At 36.9% G+C, this 21,318-nt stretch overlaps 1 protein-coding gene and 1 pseudogene across 1 annotated transcript; one reads left to right on the forward strand and one right to left on the reverse strand.

Annotated features, from left to right (window-relative positions):
- Window positions 1–1,404: 1,404 nt before the first annotated feature.
- Window positions 1,405–10,977, reverse strand: snrpe (small nuclear ribonucleoprotein polypeptide E). Its single transcript, XM_052111720.1, has 5 exons — window positions 10,810–10,977; window positions 10,532–10,558; window positions 10,379–10,441; window positions 1,680–1,758; window positions 1,405–1,575 (listed from the first exon to the last, which is right to left on the reverse strand). The coding sequence occupies exons 1-5, from the start codon at window positions 10,861–10,863 to the stop codon at window positions 1,520–1,522; spliced, it is 279 nt and encodes a 92-aa protein (XP_051967680.1). The 5' UTR covers window positions 10,864–10,977; the 3' UTR covers window positions 1,405–1,519.
- A 1,867-nt stretch (window positions 10,978–12,844) lies between these two features.
- On the forward strand, window positions 12,845–20,222 carry LOC127632983 (ubiquitin thioesterase OTU1-like; annotated as a pseudogene).
- Window positions 20,223–21,318: the final 1,096 nt, after the last annotated feature.

The following is a 21,318-nucleotide window of genomic DNA, read 5'->3' on the forward strand; positions in this document are numbered from 1 at the left end:
AATTTTTGAGCGTCGCCAGTTAGAGGTTGTGCTCCAAATATAAATGATCTGTCACGCGGACGGTTGTAAAGTTCCCGTCATTGTTATTTTTATCCGTCGTTAGTTGCTTTTGCATGATTTCTCCATTGAATCGTGTCTGTTCTCACAGATCTCTCTCTCCCTCACGTGCACACACACAGCAGAGTAAAAAAAAAACAAAAAAAAACTTTTCAAGTCAAGTTGCTAACGCCGTCCTAACCGTGTTCTGCCGCTATCCTAATGAGAGAAACGATCATACTAAAATTACCTCAGTCAGGAATAATACAACAGCTCCCATTTGAAACGACCAGTTATATCTAACATAGTTGCCAAAAGGCTATATCCACGTTTTGATGACTAATTACAGAGAAGTGCTGATCTACAGATGTCTTCTGGAGGAATGGGCGAAAATACCAACAACTTATTGTGAGAAGCTTATGGAAGGCTACCAAAAACTTAAGACACAAGTTAAACAATTTAATGGAAATGGTACCAAATGTAAACTTCTGACCCGCTGGGAATGTGATGAAAGAAATACAAGCTGAAATAAATCATTCCCTCTACTATTACTGTTAAAACAGTGATCCTAACTGACCTAAGCCAGGGAATGTTTTCTACGATTAAATGTCAGGAATTGTGAAAAACTGAGTTTAAATGTATTTGGCTAAGGTGTATGTAAACATCTGACTTCAACTGTATATAACTTTTTATTATCGTAATAATGCTGTTAACTACCAGATGTTTCAACCTCTCTTAAGTGAATAAACATTATTTGTACAAATGTATCGCATAGTTCGTATAATGCATACATACATTTATATTAAGGAAACATGGGCTTGGACATTATTGATAATGTAAAATAACAGTGTTTGTATTTTCCTAACCTTAAATAATAATAATAAAAAAAAAAAGTAGTTTACTTCGATGAAAAAGGTGCAAAAGATGCCCTTTAGACAGATTAAAAAAATAAATAAATCTTAGACACATCCCCCAAAACAATTGTCCACTATGAACAGTAATACACAAACTAATGTACTGCCCTCTTGTGGTTCTACAATTAACTGCAGACAGGTTTCAATTTGGGATTTTTTTACATGAGTAAACAACAAATCTGATTCAATTCAATTTTATATATTAAATATTTTAGGCCACAATTATATTTCTAGTCAAGGAGCAGTCATGTTTCACTTAACTAAACTTTGACCTGATAAAGATTAGCAAGTTGTCACAAGAGCATATCCACATTTCAAGTTGCTTTGATAAAGTATTTTCAAAGAGAAATGTAATTGAACATAGCCAAACCTCAGCATAACTTCAGAATGCTGCACTTTCAACATTAAGCCCAGGTTCCTTCTTGAACAGTAAGAACAATAGTCAGACATAGTGAAAAAAAAAACTTTAATTTTGTGGCATTTAGAAAAAGACAAAAGGTTTCCACATTTATAACCATAGGTCAATAACCAAATATTGATGAAAAAAATCCTAAAGAACAAGCAGATGATCAGTTGGACACACTCTGCAGCAACGTGATGTTGTCTCCTTTCAACATAATCCGTCCTATTTGAAAGAATAATATGTTATAGTTGGTATCATTTTTCACTTCAACTAATTTTATTTCTCAGAAGCCAATAACTCATCCCCATCATGAAGTTCACACTTACCCAGGGGTTTCCTGTTCTTGGTCTTCATATGAACTTCTTCTGCGTCATCCAAAACCAAGTTCATATACTCATCGAATCCCTTGATTAGAAAAAGAAAATGTAAGCTAAATTGCTAGAAATTGGCACCTACACATTAGAGAAAGCTCTGACTGAGCATTTAATGGAAAGGAATGTGTAAGATCAATTTGGAAACACTTTACAATACGGGTCCATTAATCAACATGAATTTAAAGTAAACAATACTTTTTACAGCATTTGTAACCATGGTCAAGGTCAAAAACTAATTAATTTTTGTGCATACGTTTACATTAGTTAATGCACTATGAACTAACGTGAGCGGACATTGAACAATGTTATTTTTATTTACTAACATAAAATATTAATAAATGCTGTAAAAAAATATATTGATCATGATACCCAATGCATTAATAATGTTAACTAATGGAATATATTATAAAGTGTTACCATCAATTTTGTGGGCATAACAGGCAGGTGTAACAACTGTTTTTTTACATATTTGTCAAGCACTGTATTGGAGAGAGGAGGGATTAGATCATACTTTACAGCACTTAAAAAACAGCTAAAATCAATACACAGATTGTTAAAAGCACTGCAACAGTCTCAAGTTTAAAACTCGCCTAGAAATTACATCAATTCATCCTTCAGCCTCTTATCTGCTGTTGTTGAAGACATAAGTAAAATCGAATGGTTTTACTAAAATACACATAATCAATGGCAAGAGCGAGCAGAAGAGAATAGCTGGAAAACACAGAACAAGATTGCCTTGTAGACTATGCATATTTCATTATGCATATAAGAGCATGTTAACCTTTTTATTAATTAAGATTTAGCAAGAATATGGAGATGGGTTGAAGAATGGTGTGGATTTACAGTCAATGAATGGATTCATCATTCATAATGAAAATGAATAACTGATGATTGGAATCATTTCACAAACATCTATGAGGCCCCTGGACAGGTTGAAATCAAGTGTATATTGTGAATTGGATTACTGAAAGCACAACTGGACGCCTATGGTGCTGTGAAAAAATAATTTGCCCCTTCCAGAGATCTTCTATTTTTGTGTATTTTTCATACTAAATTGTTTTAGATCAGGGATTCTCAATAGGGGTGTTCAAAGGATGTAAGGGGGCGCTGAGAGCAAATTAGTTAGGTTTCAAATGGGGAGCGTTTTTTTCAGTCATAATCAAATCTATCATCAAGTTCCTCTTTGCGTTAAAACGTTTATCTAGACATGAAGTATATCAGTTGGTTCTCAAGTATACGGGTTGGTATAAATTTGTACCGTGGTTCATCTTATTTTGAAGTCTAGCGACACATCTGAAGTATCTGGTATAGAAGCATCAAATACACAGGCGGAGGCACAACCTCGGCTAATGCAACTGTATGGCTCTGTAGATGGATACGACTCAATGGAAAGAGCAGCTCTTCAACTCGCAGCTCTGCTTGAGTCAGTGAGAAGCATGACACAAGAAGTGGAAACCATTTGCAGAATTCTACATCACCATACTTGAAATTACTATAGTAACACTAACAGTACTTTAGGCAAAAATTGTTTGATAATAAATATTATTATAAATACACTACTAAATTTGTCATAGGCTACAATAGAGTGAGGGAATATAATTTGTTACAAATTAAAAATATTCATATTTAGTATTTATTGTTTTTACATCTGTTTAGAGTATGTCTACTGTTTATAATTACACAAATGCCATAGTTTGTTTTATAGAAATCATGTTACATCTAACAAGATCCATGCGTTTACTATGGTCTTGTTACAAATATCACTGTTAAAACTATAAAAATTAAGTAATTAAAATGTTAAAAAATGTAAATGTAAAATATTTTAACAATATTAATTTTATTATTAGTTTCTGTCTTCGCAATATCATTTTATAGGCCCCATATATAGCACTCCATCTCCTTTAATTCAAGAAACGCAAGGTTTGGTCTCACACTCATGACATGTAATCCTATTGAATTTATTAACAACATTTTTAAATTATGCAAATAACACAAATATTTAACTTGGTGTTGTATGTTTTTCTTTTTGGTTCAACAGAAGTCTCCACTTGGGTAAGGAAATGAAATAGGGGGCATTCATCAAAAAAAAATTGAGAACCACTGTTTTAGATCTTCAAACGAGACATAACACAAAACAAAGGCAACCTGAGTAAACACAAAATAGTTTTTAAATGTATTTTTTTTTTTATATAAGCAAAGTTATCTGACACCTATATCACCAATGTAACCTGCCCTCTTAAAATTAATAGCTGGTTTTGCCACATTTAGCAGCAACAACGAACATCAACCGCTTTAGATAACTGGAGATAAGTCTTTCACAATGCTGTGATGTAATTTTGGCCTAATGTTCTTTGCAGAACTGCTTTAGTTCAGCATTGGAGGGTTGAGTATAAACTGCCCGTTTAATGTCAAGCCACTGCATCTCAATTTTGTTCAAAACAGGACTTTGACTAGGTCACTCAAACTTATTTTTCCTCCCCAATTTGAAATGCCTAATTCCCAATGTGCTCAAAGTCCTCTGGGTGGCATAGTGACTCACCTCAATCTGGGTGGCGGAGGACGAATCCAGAATATCAAGTGGCTTGTTGAGCGCTTTACCGTGGAAACGAAGTGCATGTGGAGGCCCACACTATTCTCTGCGGCATCCACACACAACTTATCACTTGGCCCACTGAGAGCGAGACCCACACATTATAGCGACCACAAGGAGGTTACCCCATGTGACTCTACCCTCCATAGCAACCAGGCCAATTTGGTTGCCTAGGAGACCTGGCTGGAGTCACTCAGCACACCCTGGATGCAAACTCGTGACTCTAGGGGTGGTAGTTATGGTTGCAATAGTATGAGATTTTCACGGTATGATAACATCTCAGAAAATATCACGGTATTACACAACTACTATTATCAGTTACGATGACCCTTAAAAGTTTTTTTTTTTGGTTGAACAAATGCTTTATTATAGTTGAAACATGGAAGTATGTGTTAAAAAAAGGCTCTCTTTTGAAAATAAAGAATAAATAAGAAGGCTAACAAAATTATAATAATAACCTGAATTATAAACATGATTAAAAATGTATTGTAACTATAACATGTTATATAACTAAAGCATGTTAGTTTACATGTTAGCATAACATGTTAAATTAACTACTAAATGAAAAACAATGTCCTCTTGATTATTAATAATTAACATATACTGTAGGTACGTGACAGTGCAGCCAGACTGGTTCACTGGTTCAGACTGGTTTGCTTCAGGACCCAGTTTTTACATCAGAAATCAAGTGACGACCTTTAATAGTAAAAACCAAACCTGTATTTAATGTATCCTGGGTCACATTCCCTTTTATGTTGCAGTTTTGTTCATGGTTTTCAAGTACAAGCACATGCATCAAGAGACATTATTTTTGTTGTTGACGTCAACAACCAAAGCAACAGGATGTTTCATTAAATCTGCCTCAGCAGTCCTAAATAGGCCATCAATTGGGCAGCCTCAAAAATATATTTAATGGGAGAACCATGGAATTGTTCTTTCCCTTCTGCCATGACCCACCAGTTGAGAAACACTGCTGTAACTCACACACATACTCACTTATGTCAGGACCATAGATATTATATAGAGACTAGATGCCCTATTGGCCGCTGCGCACTGAGAAATACGGCTGCCATCTTAAACCGGTTGTACTCCTAGTTTCGTTGAGAGGCAGCAGTTAAGATACCAGAGCAAGATGTGGAGCATTTTCCTGTTCTAATCGGCGGACCATTGCAAATAGGGCCAGGGGGATTACTTTTCACAAGTAAGTTTTAACATTACCATACTATTGGTTGTATTTTGTGAATAGAATATTACCAGATAATTGAGGAGCAAGGACCTTTGATATTACTGTACTGAAATCGTAGCCAGCTAACGTTAGCTAGGTGTGTGTGTGAGAGAGTGAGAGTATGAGAGAGAGAGAGAGAGAGAGAGAGAGAGTGAGTGTGTGTGAGAGAGAGAGAGAGAGAGAGAGAGAGAGAGAGAGTGTGTGTGTGTGTGAGAGAGAGAGAGACAGTGCGTTCGTGTTTGGGTGTGAGCGAGCTTGTTTGTTTGTTTGTGAGAGTGAGAGAGAGTGTGTCACAAATCATTATAAATAGTTTCTTCAACTTATTAAAATATCTTACTTTACTGCAACTGTTTCTGATTCTTTATCATATTTATAGTGTGTGATTTATAAAATACCTTATATCCTACATCACATATTTTGATTTTGGACGTCTGGTCACTTTATATCTTATATCAGAATATGATATTACTGTTAAGCCTACTATGAATATTAAAATACGCCGAACCATGTGTCCTGTATCATAGCTACATGAATGACCTTTGCAGCAAAAAAACTCAGCGTGAAAATCAGTTTGGTATTCAGTGAGGTATGATTAATTAAATGCGCAGACAGTTCATTGCACCTGCCATACAGATTACACTGAGTGGAGCGGGTGACCGGTCTAAGATGGCGGCGCCGCGGCTCGTCCGCGCCAGTAGGTAGAAGCGGTCGATAGGGCGTCTATCTATATGATGTCTATGGTCAGGACCCCTCGTCTCACATTTCTCTGACATTTTCTCCACTGCATGTGTGTGTGTGTGTGGGACAAGTTGAGGAATTGTCAAGGAGGAAAGGAGATGCGCATTCGAGATTCTCCGGTGGTTGCATTTATTTCTCAATTCCGTAGATAAGCAAATGTACATATGATAACCGGCAATTTTCACACCGTGGTATACTGTAAAACTAGTATACCCTAGTAGTAGTCAGCGTCAATGTTCGCTGAGCTACCCCCAAATCTAAATTTTGCTTCTGTTGAGCCATTCACATATTTTTTTTTTTCAGTGTGTAATGGGGCGAAGACTACCTTTCTCAACCTTTCTGTTCACTTCAATCCATCTTTAACTCTGCCAATTTTCTTTACAATAAGAAATGGCCAGTGACATTATGATTCAATAATTCGTGAGCCATCAAGTTATAATCTAGCTGCATTAAGCACACACGCTCTAGGGATGAGCATTCACGCAACAGAGTGTGCCTCAGCCGCATGCAGATTCAATCACTCACCCTTGGATCGGGACATTCGCGCAACTCATAGAAGAGGCGCTGACTGCACAGAGAAATTTGTAGTCATTTGCATGATCTGCGTCCGTATTATTTTAACGTTATAAAGAAATAATGCATTACATATAACTGCATTAAAGATGTAACGCTGGGTGTTTCCTTTGAAGATGCTCGACACGTAAGTTTTGCATCAGTGGATCAGCAGCTCTAGCTCCACTTATTCCACAACAAGTGATCATACTTTGCGATCTACATCACCTGAAGTTTGGAAAGTTTAGAGTGCATCTGGACTGTGAGCTGTGTAATTCTTCCTCTCCTCAGTCAGTGGTAAAGACACTGGCTACCACCCCTGGAGTTCGCTAGTTCAAATCCCATGGCGTGCTGAGTGACTTCAGCCAGGTCTCCTAAGTAACCAAATTGGCCCGGTTGCTAGGGAGGGTAGAGTAACATGGGGTAACCTCCTCGTGGTTATTATAATGTGGTTAGTTCTCGGTGGGGCACGTGGTGATTTTAGCGTGGATGCCGTTAATCCTCTACATGAGCTATGTCTCCGTGGCAACACGCTCAAGAAGTCACGTGATAAGATGTGCAGGTTGACGGTCTCAGATGCGGAGGCAGCTGGGATTCGTCCTCCGCCACCCAGATTGAGGCGAGTCACTACATGACCACGAGGACTTAAAAGCAATGCAAAATAAACTAAGCCCAGTCGGTAACTTATCTGCTTCAGTAAATAGCAATCATTTAAAACTGCATTTTGTGTTTACTCAGATTACCTTTGTTAGATTTAGTTTGAATATTTGAAACAATTTAGTATATGTACACAAAAACTCAGGGAAGGCTCAGGGGAAATCACTTTTTCACATCACTGTAAGCCAGATTGCATTGCAACAGAAGTTAAGATTTTCTCGTCACTTTTTCAAAACCTGCATTTTTCTTCTACATCCTCGCAACGCTCCAACCCCATTGAAAACAGTGTGTAGCCACCCTTGAAAGAATAACTCGCCCAAACATTAAAAAAAAGGTGTATGGCTTTCGTTCTTCTCAGGGCCAGCAAAGCCTTCTCTGCTGGCCTAACATATCAAATATATAAATATTTTTCATCCTTTCATTCTCAATCACCTTTTTGCTTATGTATTTTTAATCACTTTCCACTCTTAATCTACAAACAAAAAGAGAAAAAATAAAAGGTTATCTAGTCAGAATTTATTCATTGATGCTTACAAGCGAAGTGTGACAACGGTTTCACAAATCACATGCCCAAAGCAGTGCGTGAGTCTGAGCTTCACCCCTTCAGAATTTCTACAGAATCCCTCATCAGTGCAAATGAATGACCAACTAATGTCAGATTGTCAGCCAATCAGATTGATTTATTTGTTCTTGGTGGGTGTGATCTTTAGGATATGTCCCGGTCCAGGCCTTCTAGCTGGCCTTGAGTGACGCAATCATGATTTGTGACGTAATTTGTAAGTGAAGTGAGCAAGATCTTGCTGACTAGTCGACTGTCATTACTGCCGCTATCGCCATTGAGAATAATACTTATGGATATAAAAAAACAAGATGTTCTGCATGACCGTGTGATTGCTTAATTTATTAAACAGGAAAGGATGATTTTCACTTCAAGCAAATTGGTAAGTGCTTTTTGCATTGTTATAGCAACATCAGGAGTTTTCCCAAGCGTAAATTATGCTGCTTGAGTGTCAGATCAAGTTTTGAAAAGTAGTGCTGCGTTCCATTCAACTCTGAAAGTTGGATTTTACAACTTCCTACTAGGAAAAGTGCAATTGAACGCATCTTGAAGTCATTGCAGAAATTCTCATCTCAATGGTTTCGCCGAGATGCAGGGGCATGATGTCACACAAACATGTCCACACTCAGGGAGATATACATACAATAAAGTGATAAACATTCACTTTATTAAGTAATATAGATAAATGATTTCAGTTCCACATTACATGATATTAAAGCTTGTTTAACAAATGCTTGCAGAAACAGGTGTATATAACACTATTTATTTAGCTAATCTTACACCTGTAGCACAAATGCTAGATCTGCAGCATTGTTTATCAGTTGGGTTGCAAGGAGACATCTATAATGGGAGTCAAACATCTGCTAAGCTAACGGAATTGCAGTTCCGAATATTAGGGAATAGAATGCAATAATAATCCGAGATATAAAGTAGTAATATCCCACATCCAACTTGAATGGAACGTAGCATAACCGTGTACCCTGACAAAACTAAATGTATTGCAAGCAACATTTAAAGATTATTATTAGATTGATTTTTGCAGGTATTATAGATCTAGACTGGTAGATTCATATGAAAAATTATGATTTTTGAATGTCTGTTCAGGAGACGTTCATTTCACAGTCATGCCGCAGTTAAAATTAGGATTGCTTGAGCATTAAGTGTCGTTTCAAGTTCTGGTTTTCAAGTGTGGACGTGTTTTTAAAATGGTATTATTAGTTAGCTGTGACAATGTATGATGCCCAAAGAAATAGGGTGTCTTACTCGTTGCGAAACTGTTTTCTTAATGTCATGAAACACACTGAAGGCCTAGACTTTAAATGCACAGCCCGCCACTGCTTCTGCTGAACACAAAATTAAGATTTTTAGAAGAATATCTCAGCTCTGTTATGTCCATTCAATGGAAGTGAATGGTGACCAAAACTATGATGCTGCAAAAAGCACATAAAGGCAGCATAAAAGTAATCCATATGACTCCAGTGGTTTAATCCATGTCTTTTGAAGTGATCCAGATGGTTTCGGATGAAAACAGAAAAAATATAATTCCTTTTTAAAATAAATCTTGACATCAGTATTCTCATTGGCGATCATGATTTCAAGCTCGATTACACTTCCTATTACATGGCACATGTGCGGAGTACTACATGGCGCTGTAAGAAGTGTAATAGAGCTTGAAATCATGATTGCCAATGAGAATGCTGATGTCAAGATTAATAGTAAAAAAGGAGTTATATTTGGTCTGTTCTCACCCAAATCTGATTAGATCACTTTAAAAAAACATGGATATAACAGCTAGAGTTGTATAGATTCATTTTATGTTGCCTTTATGTGGTTTTTGGAGGTTCAAAAATCGGGTCACTATTCATTTGCATTGTACAGACCTACAGAGTGGAGATATTCTTCTACCAATCTTTGTTTGTATTTTGCAGAAGAAAGTAATACACATTTGGGATGTCATGATGGTGAGTAAATGATGAGAATTTGTTTCATTTTTGGATTAATTAAAACTTATTTTAGTCACATGGACTGAATGCTTGCAAGATCTTGTTCTCAAAATCACAATTGATATGTATAGTGCAATGTACTTATTTCATTTGGAAACAGTATTATACGTATTTACTGTAAATATTGTTATTAACTGCATGTCTAATCAACTTGCAGTGCTTATTGTATTGTCCCATTTACAATTGTACTCTAAATGTTTAGTGCACAATGTCACTCTAATTTTTCTCTGTACTTTGAATATGGCAACAGGACTATTTCATTCCACAGTGTACTTTATTAATTAGAATGACGATGAAGCTTGAATTAGAGATGCAGCATTTACTCACAATAATGCAGCCCTCTATCCGCATGTTGACCTGTTCATAAAGCCACACCTGGATCCGAGAACGCTGAGCGGAGAGAAAGAATGAATGTACATAGGACATCTATCAAAGGTTCATTGCAAATTATCACAGAAGGAAATAAAAATATGAACTTACATTCTGTAGATACCTAAAAATAAGGTTCTGATAATAAAGTTAAGGAATCAAAGATAAATAAACAATAAAAATTAGACGCATGTTTATCAACACTTCAACATTCAGTATATCAACACTAAACTGGTGCAAACAGTTCAAATGAAGATAAAAACGTTTAACTGAAGACAATAATATTACAATATCTTTAATAACAAAATACTGATTGAATTACTACTACAAAATCCAAATATATCAATACAATGTCGACCATAAAAACGTTCTGGAGTAAGAAAGGATACAATGGGCTGCACCATGACCTTCTGCACCTTCTGTCCTTGTCCTCTGTACGCCATTCTTCTCAATAATACTCAGATATATTAGACGCAAAGGGGTAAAATTAAATGAAAAATTTTTGCCGCGGCGACGAAACTCTCACGTTGGATACTTGTTTCAATGGCGGCGCAGTTCCGGATGTTGAATGACGCAAAAATACTGAACTACTGATTGCTTGTAGCGCCGCTTGTGGCTGGGAGAGACATTACAGTTATGGATTCACACAGATTTGTAAGACGAGAAACTTTATCAATCGACGCTGTTGCCGTTTTATTCTCACTATAAATGTTTGTTTGTGTTTATAGGACTCCTTCAAAGATTACACTTTAAACCAAGAACCATCACCCTAATTTCTAGTTTTCGCCATCATGAAGCGCACATATAAGACGGGAGCCATGGGTTCCATGGGCGAGGGGGCCATCAAATAGGTTTATGCTTATAGGGGCCCCATATGCTCAGAAATGGCCCTGACACCATTCTTTCACAAACTAATACGGTTCTCATGTTCAATACACAAACTCAACGATCCAGTCACAAAGTTTAACAGCTCACTGTGGTGGAATATTTTCATTAAATAACTGTTTGAATTTAGATTCATGAGTCATTTAGATCACTTTCATGGTGCTTTTATTTTGTAATTTTGGAACTTGACAGCTCCAGATTTAGATTTTTAAGAATGGCCAATATTAATTTTTTTTTTTTCTCCAAAATTCACATTTTGAGTTTTGTCAACAGAAGAAAGTCATAAAGGTTTGGAACGACATGAGCAAATAAATAAATAATGAGAGACTTTTTATTTTATTCCTTTTAGTCAAATCTTGATTAAATGCTTTACAGCTTTTTCTATTGATATATAAACAATACAACATACAATAAATAAATAAATAAATAAACAAAATAAAACAACAAAACAGGGTACAGCCAGGGAATACATTAAATAAATGGTTACATTGCTTTCTTATTTTTCAAGTTCAGTTTAGTTTTTAAGTATTGTTGGACTTCTGTTTTAAAGATTAAACAGTGTTTTGTTCTTCCCGTACTTCAATTTATGTATTCTGAATTTACCTAGAGAAGAAACAGATTAATCAAATAATATTCCGTATAGTGAGACACATCATAATTGAATAAACCAAACAAAACCTAATCAAAACAAAGTTTAATATAATCTTGAACAACTAATGCGTTACAGCTGTGCTTACACACTTTCTTTTGAATTAGAGCCAAAAGTTATAAGTGAGAGGGAAAAAAAACTATTACGAAATTAATACTACAAGCCTGTTTAATCACCAAATTAAGCAAAATATGGGCTTTACACGGGCGCTTCCAAAGTATGAATAGAGCAATCAAAATCCAATTTTATTTTAAACCGTTCAGTTTGATAGGTTACTAGGTTATTATAACAAACAAAATACATACATTCCAAATTACATAAAAAAATACAAGTATTCAAACTTAATTTAAATAATTTACATTAGAAAAAAAAAAAAAAAAAAGAGAAAAACACCAGGTAAAAAAGTATGAAATATACATCAAAGAACACTTACAAAAATAATTTAAAAAGGAAGCACATTTTACATTCAGAAGATCTTTGGTGTTCTTTGAAAATGAAATTGTTTGGATGTATTGCTTTATTTCTGTTTCTGAAGAAAGGAATAAATAAACAAATGAATTAATAAATAAATAAATAAGGGCTTTTGATTACTGAATTAGTGAAAATAGTAAATCCACACCATCGAGAATCCAAAAGTACAAAAGTCTCTCCAGAATCCAGCTGTGTAAAAGGACAATCCCAAAAAAAATAATTGCAGATTAATTTGGGGAATTGAAAAAAACAGCGATTTGTCTCTATGTTTATTTAAAAAAAAAATGTAAATATAATTTGGCTGGGTGATACCTAACTTGAACAACTCTTCTCTTACGTTTCGGTGTAGTGTTCATGACGTAGTGCATAACAGTTGTGACGTAATGCGCATGTTTCTGCTCGGTCAGTGTGTCAATTGTTGTTGTTTCAGAGGCGATCTGTGGTGAGTGAGTTAGCATCGGCGAAACTGCAAAATGCCGGTATTTTTTTTTTCTTCAGTAAATAAGACATTATTCTTGTTTTATTATTATAATAAAAAAAAGAGTATATATTCACAGTGAAAGACAGTGTGCTCGGAGTGGGGTTTATGGGATTTAAATATCGATCAGCCGAGTTTAATAACGTTAGCTGCTGCCAATTGTTAGCTAAGCTTAGATTGTTGTCAACTTTATTGACATTTAAATTCTCTTTGCTTTTGCTTCGGTGAGCAAATTCAACGTTACAAAGCTGTCATTTAGTAATGATATAGGAATACGTTGTTTGTTGGTAATTTAATTATAGAGCTTTACTTTTGCTACTGTGTGTGTGTGATACTGTCATTTATTTTAATATATATATATATATATATATATATATATATATATATATATATATATATATATATATATATATATATATATATATATATGTATGTATATACACACACACAAATTATCCTAGACCAGTGGTTCTCAACCTTTTTGTTTAATGAACGCACCCTACTTCAACCCCTTGCTCTCAGCGCCCCCTGGCATCATTTGATCGCCACCGTTGAGAACCCTTGACCTAGACCAGCGTTTCTCAACGGGGGCGTTTGGACAGTGTTGGGGGCGGTGTGAACGAGGCAGCAGAGAGGGGGGCGCTCAGGCACAAATGGGGGGCGTTACTCAGAGGTACTCAACAGGCGGCCTGCGCAAGAATCTTTTCAGCTCTTCTCCTTAGCCTATGTCTTCGTCTTGCTCGGATTACTGCTGCCACTTCACCAGGAGGATATGTCAGGAGAGCCGCTTCCTAAGTTACACATGCTTTTAAGAGGCGGAGAATTTTCAGCGCAAAATAGAGGCGCGCTTTCACCGGCTTTTTCTGTACATAACGCGGAATACATAATTAAGCGCATAATTAGTGCTCGGGGCTCACACTAATGACCGTAATTAATTAAAAAAAAGTGGCTGTTTTTGACGTCGTTTTTTCTTTGGTTCAGTTCAGGTGGCCGAGCTGTTGTCGTCTTTGTTCGTCATTTGAAATCAAATGACCGTTTGTAGGCGATTCATATTTGAAGCCAAGTATATATTGCCTAATTGAGTGCGTGAACGACCGCTGCTTTTTCATTGGCCATTTAGGTTAGTTACGTTATTGTTCACGTGATTGGTTCATCTTAAAAAAATTTGTGTGTGAGCCTGAATTTGTTTGAATTTCTAAATACATTTGCAATACCTTTCAAACAATCCATGCGTTTTTGCATTTTTTTTCCAAACACAATATTACTCAACTTGAGGCTTTTACATGTAGTTTAAATACAATAAGAAACTTCTGTTTCAGTTTTTTTTTTTTTTACCAAAAACTCAGGCTTCAGGTATCAGTGTTGCAATTGTTTGGCTGTAATAGTATTACTGAAGTGTTTTTTTTTTTTTTTAGGGGGGGGGAGGCGTTAAGAGGATCATGAAGAGGTCAGGGGGTCCTTTGTTCAAAAAAGGTTGAGAACCACTGACCTAGACCATTGTATTTGACCACTGAACTGTCAAAAGCTGCCTTAGCTTTTCAAAGCTCTACTTTTCCCAATGAATTGGATTGAAACAATACATTTGTAATTTTTTTTGCATTGTCAGTTTGACTCACTATTACTGCCTAGCTTGCATTTATTCACTTTTATGCTTGTTAGATTATTCTAAGAAGGCATCTCTAAATAGATATCTGAAATGTAATGTTGTTAAGATTGTCTGTATGGCTGAATATAACAAACTACAAAAGCCTCATAATCATTCCCTATTTAATTTGTGATCTACATGTACACTAGATTACTTACCTACCTGTAACACAATTTAGAATGCATTTAATGTCTATAACTTTGTTCAGAACTGAACAGGCAGAGGATGCTGCATCTACGTTGCAAGGCCAAGAATGGGACCCATCTAATGCAGGGCCTTACACACCAGTCTTGTGTTCAGGAGCTGAAAGACAAAATCGAGGAGCTGACAGGAATACCATGTGATGTACAGAAGATCATGGTGGGTTATCCCCCATCCAACCTGGATCTGCACAATGGCGAAGCCCACCTTAAAGACTATCCTATCAAATCAGGTTTGCATTTGTCACTTCAATGGATTAATTTGAAATTAGTGAGATGAATCAGTTGATATTTGGCTGAAATTTTCAGATTATTGCCATTGGTCAATAACTTTGCTTGATACGCAGATTTAAAAAGATGTAGGCATTTCCAAAATCTATCGATAGCCTTGTCAATAGATGATGCACATTTTCTGTTTCATATATCATCAGCTATTTGAGTAAATAATGCATAAAGTGTTTATTTAATCAATTTTGTCTATAGGGTTAATCCATGTCAAATCACATAAATAATGAAAGCCAAAATATTAAATGCCATGGATGAATATTTACGTTATTTTGTAGAGGGGGGTAAAAATGACAATTTTGTTCTGTGATTTTGGAGCAAATCTACTCGTCAGAAAATAACCTTAAAAAGGTTATGGCATCATTATTTTTATGCAGAGATTGGTAGGTCTTTTACTCAAACCAGTTGACTTCAGCACCCCTTTTTGTAACACAGCACTTTGCAGGGGTAGAAAGGAGGAAGGCTTAAACACTAATGAAAACTGTATTCACTCTGAACAATTACATTTACATTTATGCATTTGGCAGATGCTTTTATACAAAGCGATTTACAGTGCACTTATTACAGGGACAATTCCCCTGGAGCAACCTGGAGTTAAGTGTCTTGCTTAAGAACACAATGGTGGTGGCTGTGGGGATCGAACCAGCGACCTTCTGATTATCAGTTATGTGCTTTAGTCCACTATGCCACCACCACTCCTAATTATACTTAACTAATCTAAGCTCCTCTGGGCTTCACGTCTTTGTAAAAAGTTACTTTTTTCCTAGCTAGAACGAAATCGATTGGTTTGTCAAGTCACATTTTTACTGTCTCTGACAACTCATATTTCTCTCCCAGTGGCATTCACAACCTGGTCAAAGAATCATGTTACAATAACTACATGTTTGCGAAATGATTTTTATTTGGCCTGTTGTATGTAATGTGGTAATTTCCTGGTGGAATGAACACTAGAGGCACCAAAACAACAATTACTTTTATCCCCTTTCACTCAAATCACGAGTAAAACAGCAGATTATCAGTTCATAAACACTTATTGTTTGCTCTGTTCCTCACACAATGCTATCTTATGACAAATAAAAACACTTTTACTATAACGCACAACTAATTTGAATGTTTCCATTAAATAACAAACTATATTTACAAGCTTGTTTAAGTGTTATCAAATTGCACGGTAGCTCAACTGATATTGTTGCATATGCTATACAAAGGACCAGGGTACGTGTCCTGAAGAGCATGCTAGTCAACACGTGAGCCAAAAGTGTCATAATGCGACCACAAAATGATGTGCTTGTTTCAGAAATTGTGTTAATCATCTAACATTAGCTTTTTATGACACTATCGGTTAGGTTTAAGGTTAGGGTAGGGAGGTAGGTTTTCTTTTTTGAATATTTGACAAGTTAAATCTGACAAGTTTGGCGAAACTCTGCCTTTGACATTGTACCCGCCTCAATCCCCGGTTGGCCTTGTTTGGCCCAAGGGTAATCGGCGGGCCAAAGGCCACTGGCTGTTGGCCCAAAGAAAGCCCTGAGAAGGCACTATGAAGCCTCAGAAGTGACAGTGGGAATGCAACTGGCCCTGGCATGCACTAGCATGCCCTCATCTGGGCCAATAGTGGAAATGTGGCTTATGTTTACTTGTACAGAAGCTTTCCACAGCTAAGGTGTATAAAGCCTCGTAGGGCCTTGCTCATCATTCACTTTGTGGCAGCAAAATGGCTAAGTGGTTCTCAGTGCATGAGGCTCTTGATAACACCCTTGATCATGACACTAGACCACTTGCCCTGGTTCATTTAAAAATAAAAGTCTTGTTTTTTGTGATCTTCCCTATTAATTTTCAATGGCCAGTCATTTTTGACTGGGAACACCACAAATGTGATTTCTGATATTTTGTTTTAGAAAATAAAAGTGCTTCAGAGCAAACTTCCATGTGAAACATTATAACAAACTAGTGTGTAATTTTATACCATAGATGTTTTCTTATGGTATTTAATTTAGTCAAAATAACCCATAAAGAATGCTTTTTTCACTCAAACACTGAGGTATATGATCTCAGGTCAATGAGGTCTGTGATCAATAAGTTCCAAAAAGAAATACAAAACTTGTCAAATTTTTGGTGATAATATAGCATAATGAGAGATTTTTTAGCAATTTGAATAGGTTGCTCATTTTTGACCAGGAACACCACAAGTGTGACTTTGTGCAATTCATTACTAAATAAAAGTGTTTCAAAACAAACTTCCTGTTTAAAAATTACAGCATTCTAGTGTGATAAATAGTACAGCGTGTTTTCATGTTTTATATAATATTGCCAAATTATAAACAAATAATGCTTTTTTTTCACTCAAAAATGAGGTGCATAAGTTCAGGTCAAGGAGGCCTATGATCAGTAATACTTAAACAGAAATACAAAACTTGTGCTAATTGAAAGAAAATAAGTTGACATAAAGATATAATCCAATAGGCCGGTTATTTTTGACCAGTAATGCAGCACAACGGTTAAATGTACATTTATATCCTTTTATATTCTGGATCATAATAATTGTAGCTTTTTGTATCTTAGATATTTTTAAGGCCCTATATTGTTAAAAACCAGAGATGTGGGGCTCTCAATGTGGCTCCATTCCAAATAATTTCTTTGTGGTCCAAAACTTACATGTGGGGCACATGGTAAAAAGCTAGATTTTCTTGTCCAACAAAACACAAGTACAAATAATGTTACAACTAGAAGTGTACCTTATTGTATTTATTCACATAAAAACAGTAATGTCAGTGTCTCAACAAATCTCGATCATGCCTTGTGACTGGGAGATACATTAGGTATTTCATTCACCAGTAAAAAATTATCAAAAAGCCAGCATAAAATTTAAGCCGGGGACTTCAGGTTGAGTTGACATGGAATTACCTATATACAACCTAGCTCAGCGGTTAAGGCTCTGGGTTACTGACCGAAAGGTCGGGGGTTCAAGCCCAAGCACCGTGAAGATACCACTGTTGGGCCCTTGAGCAAGGCCCTTGACCCTATCTGCTCCAGGGGCGCATGTTTCATGGCTGACCCTGCGCTCTGACCCCAGCTTAGTTGGGATATGTAAAAACAACTGCATTTCATTGGCTGTGTACCTGTACTCTGCACAGTGACAATAAAGTTGAATCTTAATCTTAATCTTAGTTGACCACTATTTGAAATGAAAACATTCATGTGCATTTGAGTATGGACAATGTGTACTTATGATTATTGATATTTATGTTGTTTAATGTTGGCTTCCTTATGGACAGGTGATACACTGATTGTAGAAGAGGAAAAGAACAAACCCAAACCCCAAGCACAATCCACTATAACCAAAGGTCCCAGTCTCGACCTGGCCCCTGTTCTAGAACGCCGGGTCGTCCCCGCAGACAACTCTTGTTTGTTTACCAGTGTAAATTTCGTAATGGAAGGGGGTGTGTATGACCCAGCCTGCTCCTCTGAAATGCGAGGACTCATTGTGCAAATTGTAGCCAGTGACCCCACTGGGTACTCAGAGGCTGTACTTGGCAAGACCAATGAGGACTACTGTGCCTGGATCCATAGTGATGACACCTGGGGGGGCGCCATCGAGGTCTCTATACTCTCAAAGTTCTACTAGTGTGAGATTTGTGTTGTTGACACTCAAACCGTACGTGTCGACCGATTTGGTGAGGATGCTTGTTATACCAAACGGGTGCTGCTAATTTACGATGGCATCCATTATGACCCCCTCCAAAAGGTGGTGCCTAATTCAGATGTTCCACCTCAGACTGTGTTCTCCAGCATGGATGATATCATTCTGGCACAGGCACTAGAACTGGCAGACGAGGCACGGAGGAAACGACAGTACACAGATGTAAACCATTTTGCGCTACGCTGCATGGTGTGCCAGACTGGTCTTGTGGGGCAGAAGGAAGCAAGGGAGCATGCCAAGGAGACCGGACACACCAATTTTGGGGAGGTGTGAAACTGTTCGCTTTGTTGTTCAAATCACCCCACCTTTACTGCGCCACTGCCACGCCACTTGACATGGTACCCTCTCCTTCACTGCTGCCTGTTCCGGATCAGTACAGTCCTCTACCTCACATTGTTTAGCGGCTTCTGGAGACTTTTTGTGTAGAGTTCCCCAAGAATCCAGTATTATTTGAAGTAGTGTTTAATTAATTTGTTGCCTGATCCACTGATTTAAAACGTAGTACTGTTTGTTATAATAAATAAAAGTATTATCTCATGTTAAAGGAATTGATCACCGAATAATGAAAATTCTGTTCACCAAAAAATGAAAAACGAATCATGGTCATTAATCTTTTTACAAATGGACTTCAAAGTGGTTCATATTGTGGCAAGAAATGTCCAAAATGCTGTTAAAGAAATGCCTTTCATTATCTCTAATAATCTTGGCATTGTTTTATTTAAATTACCTATGTTATTAAGGTCATATCGCACAGCTAATGAACAGTGTTATGGCACTACATAAAGTCTTAAATTCACTGAAAGTCACATAGATCAAATGTTGGAGATGTGTCCATTTCTGAATTCATGATGCGGTTTTACTCACACATTCACTTTCTGAAAGCGTGGATTTGACATTGACGTAGATAATAATGGTGCTGACTATAGAATCTCACTGAACTGCTTAGTGAATATTTAGATTTTTTTCTTTGACGGGCACTTCAAGATTGTTTTATTCAAAAGTGTTTACTCTGTCAAGTGGCTATGAAATATTGTAAGGAAGAGTGATATTTGTAACTTTTATTTTGAATTTTAAGTGGAAAAATGTGGCATATTAAACTTTTTTTCCTGCTGAGTGTGCAAAGTATGGGGCGGTATGGAAGTTTTAGGAACACATTGAGCATAGCAAAGTGTGTATTAGTGTGTGGATGAACTTTAGAGAGAAGAAAAATTGTAATACTGATGATATATTCATATAATTGGGTATTTACAGTCAGGTACTGTCCACAGATGTTTACTGGTTTGCAGCAGATTCTCTCTCTCTCGCTCTCTCTCTGGGAATTCTGGGAGTTTGTGCATGCGAGAGTGGTAGTGGTGAGGCGGTAAAGACTGAGTGAAGTTATTTTGCACCTTTTTCCCCCCCTTTCCTTTTTTTTTTCTGCATGGTTTGGTAAGTGTTTATTTTTCATTGTTGTTGTTAAGGCGAGTGTTTGTGCGGAGGGATGGCGTCTCAGGTTGAGGCGTTGTCCTTACGCAATGGCTTCAGGTGTGTGCCTCCTGATGGGGTAATGGTGGAAGATGTGCTCATTGCGACAGGGGAAGCGGTAGGCCACGAAAATATTTCTTCTGCTTCTCGAATGAATAAAGCTGTTGTGGTTTTTTGAAAGCGGAGAATCTTGTCAATCAGATAATTGAAAATGGCCTGATTATTAATGATGATTTAGTGCAAGTCACTCCACTCTATGCGGCTTCTTCCAAGATCACGATTTCAAATGTTCCGCCGTTCATAGCTAATGAAGTGTTGGAGCGTGAACTTGTTCGCTTTGGAAAAGTTGTTAGTCCGTTTAAAACGATCTCTCTGGGGTGTAAACACCCGGCATTGAAACATGTGATGTCATTCAGGAGAAATGTCAATATGGTTTTGGTTTCTCCGGAGAGAACGCTGGATATATCTTTTCGCGTTAAACATGAAGAGAAAACATATATGGTTTACGCAACAACCGGCAATATGAAGTGCTTTGAGTGCGGTGATGTTGGGCATAAACGACATGCGTGCCCACATAAAGAACGCGAAGTTGAACGAGTGCTTACCCAAGGAGTTCAGGGTGAGATTGAGGGTCCTCCTGAGGTAAGAGTTTCAGAAATCAGTGTTATTACTCCCGAGAATACTCAAACACATAGTGAAGTGAGAACAACAGAGACCGTTTCTGATCCTAGTAACATTGCGATTGTTAATATGAACGGAGAAAATGCTGAAACACTGAATGTTGAAAATGTCTTGCTTTCTGCACCAAGTACGCAGTGGTATTCAGGCTAGGTTTTGTAGTTCAAAGCCTGATGAGGAGAGAGAGCAGATAAAGTTGAGCTGCAGTAAGGAAGGTAATAAGAGTGGCATGAATGAAACTTTGTCAGAGGAGAATGTATCTTTACATGACATTGATTTATGTTCACAGGGAGATTCTATGTGTAGTAGTGAGATGGACTCCCAAGAGCTCTCACAAGATGATTTATCATTGTATACGTTAGAGGAGATCAATGCTTTTTTGGATGACACTTTTGGAAAGCAAGTTAATGTGATACATTTTTTTCCAGATATCGAGAAGTTTGAGA

The sequence above is a fragment of the Xyrauchen texanus genome, chromosome 39 (genome assembly GCF_025860055.1).
Source record: "Xyrauchen texanus isolate HMW12.3.18 chromosome 39, RBS_HiC_50CHRs, whole genome shotgun sequence".
NCBI classification, from domain to species: domain Eukaryota; kingdom Metazoa; phylum Chordata; class Actinopteri; order Cypriniformes; family Catostomidae; genus Xyrauchen; species Xyrauchen texanus.

Coding starts and splice junctions, on each gene's coding strand:
- snrpe (XM_052111720.1), bottom strand. CDS start 10,863: ATGGCGTACAGAGGACAAGGACAGAAGGTGCAGAAGGTCATGGTGCAG. Junction 10,559..10,809: donor AGGTCATGGTGCAGCCCATT/GTATCCTTTCTT, acceptor CTTTATTATCAG/AACCTTATTTTTAGGTATCT. Junction 1,759..10,378: donor GGATAGAGGGCTGCATTATT/GTGAGTAAATGC, acceptor TTTCTAATCAAG/GGATTCGATGAGTATATGAA.